The following is a 6,000-nucleotide window of genomic DNA, read 5'->3' as shown; positions in this document are numbered from 1 at the left end:
GCTAGTCCTCATTTTCCTTCTCATTGTATTGTTTTCCATGGGGGGGAAATAACACTATTGTTTAAACAACCGGCTAGTCCTCATTTTCCTTCTCATTGTATTGTTTTCCATGGGGGGAAATAACACTATTGTTTAAACAACCGGCTAGTCCTCATTTTCCTTCTCATTGTATTGTTTTCCATGGGGGGAAATAACACTATTGTTTAAACAACCGGCTAGTCCTCATTTTCCTTCTCATTGTATTGTTTTCCATGGGGGGAAATAACACTATTGTTTAAACAACCGGCTAGTCCTCATTTTCCTTCTCATTGTATTGTTTTCCATGGGGGGGAAATAACACTATTGTTTAAACAACCGGCTAGTCCTCATTTTCCTTCTCATTGTATTGTTTTCCATGGGGGGAAATAACACTATTGTTTAAACAACCGGCTAGTCCTCATTTTCCTTCTCATTGTATTGTTTTCCATGGGGGGGAAATAACACTATTGTTTAAACAACCGGCTAGTCCTCATTTTCCTTCTCATTGTATTGTTTTCCATGGGGGGGAAATAACACTATTGTTTAAACAACCGGCTAGTCCTCATTTTCCTTCTCATTGTATTGTTTTCCATGGGGGGAAATAACACTATTGTTTAAACAACCGGCTAGTCCTCATTTTCCTTCTCATTGTATTGTTTTCCATGGGGGGGAAATAACACTATTGTTTAAACAACCGGCTAGTCCTCATTTTCCTTCTCATTGTATTGTTTTCCATGGGGGGAAATAACACTATTGTTTAAACAACCGGCTAGTCCTCTTTTTCCTTCTCATTGTATTGTTTTCCATGGGGGGAAATAACACTATTGTTTAAACAACCGGCTAGTCCTCATTTTCCTTCTCATTGTATTGTTTTCCATGGGGGGGAAATAACACTATTGTTTAAACAACCGGCTAGTCCTCATTTTCCTTCTCATTGTATTGTTTTCCATGGGGGGAAATAACACTATTGTTTAAACAACCGGCTAGTCCTCATTTTCCTTCTCATTGTATTGTTTTCCATGGGGGGAAATAACACTATTGTTTAAACAACCGGCTAGTCCTCATTTTCCTTCTCATTGTATTGTTTTCCATGGGGGGGAAATAACACTATTGTTTAAACAACCGGCTAGTCCTCATTTTCCTTCTCATTGTATTGTTTTCCATGGGGGGAAATAACACTATTGTTTAAACAACCGGCTAGTCCTCATTTTCCTTCTCATTGTATTGTTTTCCATGGGGGGAAATAACACTATTGTTTAAACAACCGGCTAGTCCTCATTTTCCTTCTCATTGTATTGTTTTCCATGGGGGGAAATAACACTATTGTTTAAACAACCGGCTAGTCCTCATTTTCCTTCTCATTGTATTGTTTTCCATGGGGGGGAAATAACACTATTGTTTAAACAACCGGCTAGTCCTCATTTTCCTTCTCATTGTATTGTTTTCCATCTGGGGAAATAACACTATTGTTTAAACAACCGGCTAGTCCTCATTTTCCTTCTCATTGTATTGTTTTCCATGGGGGGGAAATAACACTATTGTTTAAACAACCGTCTAGTCCTCATTTTCCTTCTCATTGTATTGTTTTCCATGGGGGGGAAATAACACTATTGTTTAAACAACCGGCTAGTCCTCATTTTCCTTCTCATTGTATTGTTTTCCATGGGGGGAAATAACACTATTGTTTAAACAACCGGCTAGTCCTCATTTTCCTTCTCATTGTATTGTTTTCCATGGGGGGGAAATAACACTATTGTTTAAACAACCGGCTAGTCCTCATTTTCCTTCTCATTGTATTGTTTTCCATGGGGGGAAATAACACTATTGTTTAAACAACCGGCTAGTCCTCATTTTCCTTCTCATTGTATTGTTTTCCATGGGGGGAAATAACACTATTGTTTAAACAACCGGCTAGTCCTCATTTTCCTTCTCATTGTATTGTTTTCCATGGGGGGGAAATAACACTATTGTTTAAAATATGAGATGTTTATTACCTTTCTATACTCCATCATTGTGCCAAAGTAAGGTAGAGGTTTGGGACCAGGGATACCCATCTTAGTGAACACACCATAGGGCCAGTACCCATACCTGTACACACACACACACACACACACACACACACACACACACACACACACACACACACACACACACACACACACACACACACACACACACACACACACACACACACACACACACACACACACACACACACACACACACACACACACACACACACACACACACACACACACACACACAGTAACTAGTAATATGTTCTAGAGAAGTTAGATTAAGTATAGTATCCCTGTATATAGCCATGTTATTCTATATAGTGTGTAAGGGTTTTCTGTCTTAATACAAGAGACCACAGAAAACTTATTTGATCAGAGGTTAGTTTGTTTAATAAGGAACCCGGAGTTTACACTTACAGCAATTTGTAACTCAGTTCAAAAGATGGTGTTTTCCCTTTTTATCCCCTACTGAGGATCACCCCGCCCAGGGTGATGTCCCTTAACTTTAATACCATATAACCTCATAATTAATAGTTGCTAATACAAAGATGTCCCTGCTAGGCGTAGTTCAGTTTATTGTTATTTGTGGTTAGTCTCCCAATCCTTCTTCCTCTTATTGCTATCGTGTGTTAGGCAGAAGTAAGACAGGAACATAGCATCAACAGGAACTGAAAGTATAGTTTCAACAAACTTACTTTTGTACAGTTGACCTCTACATGCACTTCCAATGCACTTGCACAAACAATGTTATCATTGTTGGAAAAGGACCCCTAACTAAGCATTTCACTGTTAGTCTACACCGGTTAACTACGATGCATGTGACAAATAACATTTGATTTGAAGACCTTACACTACAATGAGGGTGATGAGGAGGGCCAGGAGGGTCCAGGTCTCAGCAGAGAAGTATGGCAGAAAACTCATTATCTTTCCTCCGGTTCGGCTCCCTGCTGCTTCTGAAAACAAAGGCTCCGTTTTCTCTCAGGCTCGTTCGAGTTCACTTCTCCGATGGTCTGACAGGTTTTGAGTTGCTTTTTTCTGTCCGGTTCTAGTGTGGTTCTTCTGTGCACGCGACAGATCTCGACTACCGACCGTTGCTCTTCTCCGTACTCTGTTTGAGACCGTGCAGGTTACAAGTGATTATTGTATCCCGTCGGAAAAACACCTGTGTGATGCTAGCTAGAATAAGGATGAGCCACAATGGAATTTGCAGTTCGCCTTCAAAATAAGGATCCAATATTGAACATGATGCAAATAGACATAAATAGTGAATATAATATAATATTTGGATTAGATTGGATTAAAATATGAATGTTCAATTCACTTCACATTTCCATAGGTAAGGCTGTACATTAAAATATGAATGTTCAATAGGCACTTTAGGCTGAGTTGTGAGGTGATTTCCCACAGTTAAAGTCCTGCAATAAGAACTGCGATGCTAATATTTGCGTAAACTCTTTATAATTGTAATCCGTCGGAGTCAATGAGTAGGCTGGTACCTCCTGTCGTAAACCCAAGACCCATAAGGATGTACATTGAAGGTATGTTTCAGTCCTGAAAACTCCACAGCGCAATTGTAAAATATTTTATTTGGTGTCAAATTAACTATTATTGTATTTTGTTGAATGTATATAACATAAAATATATATTATATATTTATATATATAACATAACATAACATATATATTAAATATTTACATAACATAACATATATATTATATATATATAACATAACATATATATTATATATATATATATATAACATAACATATATATTATATATTTATATATATAAGCTAACATAACATATATATTATATATTTATATATATATAACATAACATATACAGTGGGGAGAACAAGTATTTGATACACTGACAATTTTGCAGGTTTTCCTACTTACAAAGCATGTAGAGGTCTGTAATTTTTATCATAGGTACACTTCAACTGTGAGAGAAGGAATCTAAAACAAAAATCCAGAAAATCACATTGTATGATTTTTAATTAATTAATTTGCATTTTATTGCATGACATAAGTATTTGATACATCAGAAAAGCAGAACTGAATATTTGGTACAGAAACCTTAGTTTGCAATTACAGAGATCATACGTTTCCTGTAGTTCTTGACCAGGTTTGCACACACTGCAGCAGGGATTTTGGCCCACTCCTCCATACAGACCTTCTCCAGATCCTTCAGGTTTCGGGGCTGTCGCTGGGCAATACGGACTTTCGGCTCCTTCCAAAGATTTTCTATTGGGTTCAGGTCTGGAGACTGGCTAGGCCACTCCAGGACCTTGAGATGCTTCTTACGGAGCCACTCCTTAGTTGCCCTGGCTGTGTGTTTCGGGTCGTTGTCATGCTGGAAGACCCAGCCACGACCCATCTTCAATGCTCTTACTGAGGGAAGGAGGTTGTTGGTCAAGATCTCGCGATACATGGCCCCATCCATCCTCCCTTCAATACGGTGCAGTCGTCCTGTCCCCTTTGCAGAAAAGCATCCCCAAAGAATGATGTTTCCACCTCCATGCTTCACGGTTGGGATGGTGTTCTTGGGGTTGTACTCATCCTTCTATTCCTCCAAACACGGCGAGTGGAGTTTAGAGCAAAAAGCTCTATTTTTGTCTCATCAGACCACATGACCTTCTCCCATTCCTCCTCTGGATCATCCAGATGGTCATTGGCAAACTTCAGACGGGCCTGGACATGCGCTGGCTTGAGCAGGGGGACCTTGCGTGCGCTGCAGGATTTTAATCCATGACGGCGTAGTGTGTTACTAATGGTTTTCTTTGAGACTGTGGTCCCAGCTCTCTTCAGGTCATTGACCAGGTCCTGCCGTGTAGTTCTGGGCTGATCCCTCACATTCCTCATGATCATTGATGCCCCACGAGGTGAGATCTTGCATGGAGCCCCAGACCGAGGGTGATTGACCGTCATCTTGAACTTCTTCCATTTTCTAATAATTGTGCCAACAGTTGTTGCCTTCTCACCAAGCTGCTTGGCTATTGTCCTGTAGCCCATCCCAGCCTTGTACAGGTCTACAATTTATCCCTGATGTCCTTACACAGCTCTCTGGTCTTGGCCATTGTGGAGAGGTTGGAGTCTGTTTGATTGAGTGTGTGGACAGGTGTCTTTTATACAGGTAACGAGTTCAAACAGGTGCAGTTAATACAGGTAATGAGTGGAGAACAGGAGGGCTTCTTAAAGAAAAACTAACAGGTCTGTGAGAGCCGGAATTCTTACTGGTTGGTAGGTGATCAAATACTTATGTCATGCAATAAAATGCAAATTAATTACTTAAAAATCATACAATGTGATTTTCTGGATTTTTGTTTTAGATTCCGTCTCTCACAGTTGAAGTGTACCTATGATAAAAATGACAGACCTCTACATGCTTTGTAAGTAGGAAAACCTGCAAAATCGGCAGTGTATCAAATACTTGTTCTCCCCACTGTATATTATATATTAATATATATAACATAACATAACATAACATATATATTATATATTTATATATATATATATAACATAATATATACACTGCTCAAAAAAATTAAGGGAACACTTAAACAACACAATGTAACTCCAAGTCAATCACACTTCTGTGAAATCAAACTGTCCACTTAGGAAGCAACACTGATTGACAATAAATTTCACATGCTGTTGTGTAAATGGAATAGACAAAAGGTGGAGATTATAGGCAATTAGCAAGACCCCCAATAAAGGAATGGTTCTGCAGGTGGTGACCACAGACCACTTCTCAGTTCCTATGCTTCCTGGCAATGTTTTGGTCACTTTTGAATGCTGGCGGTAGTTTCACTCTAGTGGTAGCATGAGACGGAGTCTACAACCCACACAAGTGGCTCAGGTAGTGCAGTTCATCCAGGATGGCACATCAATGCGAGCTGTGGCAAAAAGGTTTGCTGTGTCTGTCAGCGTAGTGTCCAGAGCATGGCGGTGCTACCAGGAG

The 6,000-nt window shown here is 39.5% G+C and overlaps 1 protein-coding gene across 1 annotated transcript in view; it reads right to left on the bottom strand.

Annotated features, from left to right (window-relative positions):
* The window catches only part of LOC139568405 (cytochrome P450 3A27-like), a 30,912-nt gene extending 27,241 nt beyond the window's left edge, over window positions 1–3,671 (bottom strand). The window contains exons 1-2 of the mRNA XM_071390198.1: window positions 2,887–3,671; window positions 2,013–2,106 (exon numbers count right to left, since the gene is read on the bottom strand). Coding sequence (XP_071246299.1) covers window positions 2,013–2,106; window positions 2,887–2,957 — 165 coding nt within the window. The 5' untranslated portion in view covers window positions 2,958–3,671. The remainder of the gene's footprint in view (window positions 1–2,012; window positions 2,107–2,886) is intronic.
* Between the last annotated feature and the right edge of the window lie 2,329 nt (window positions 3,672–6,000).

The sequence above is a fragment of the Salvelinus alpinus genome, chromosome 2 (assembly GCF_045679555.1).
Source record: "Salvelinus alpinus chromosome 2, SLU_Salpinus.1, whole genome shotgun sequence".
NCBI lineage: Eukaryota > Metazoa > Chordata > Actinopteri > Salmoniformes > Salmonidae > Salvelinus > Salvelinus alpinus.
The sequence above is the reverse complement of the archived record's forward strand: the minus strand, read 5'-3'. Positions and strand labels throughout refer to the sequence as shown.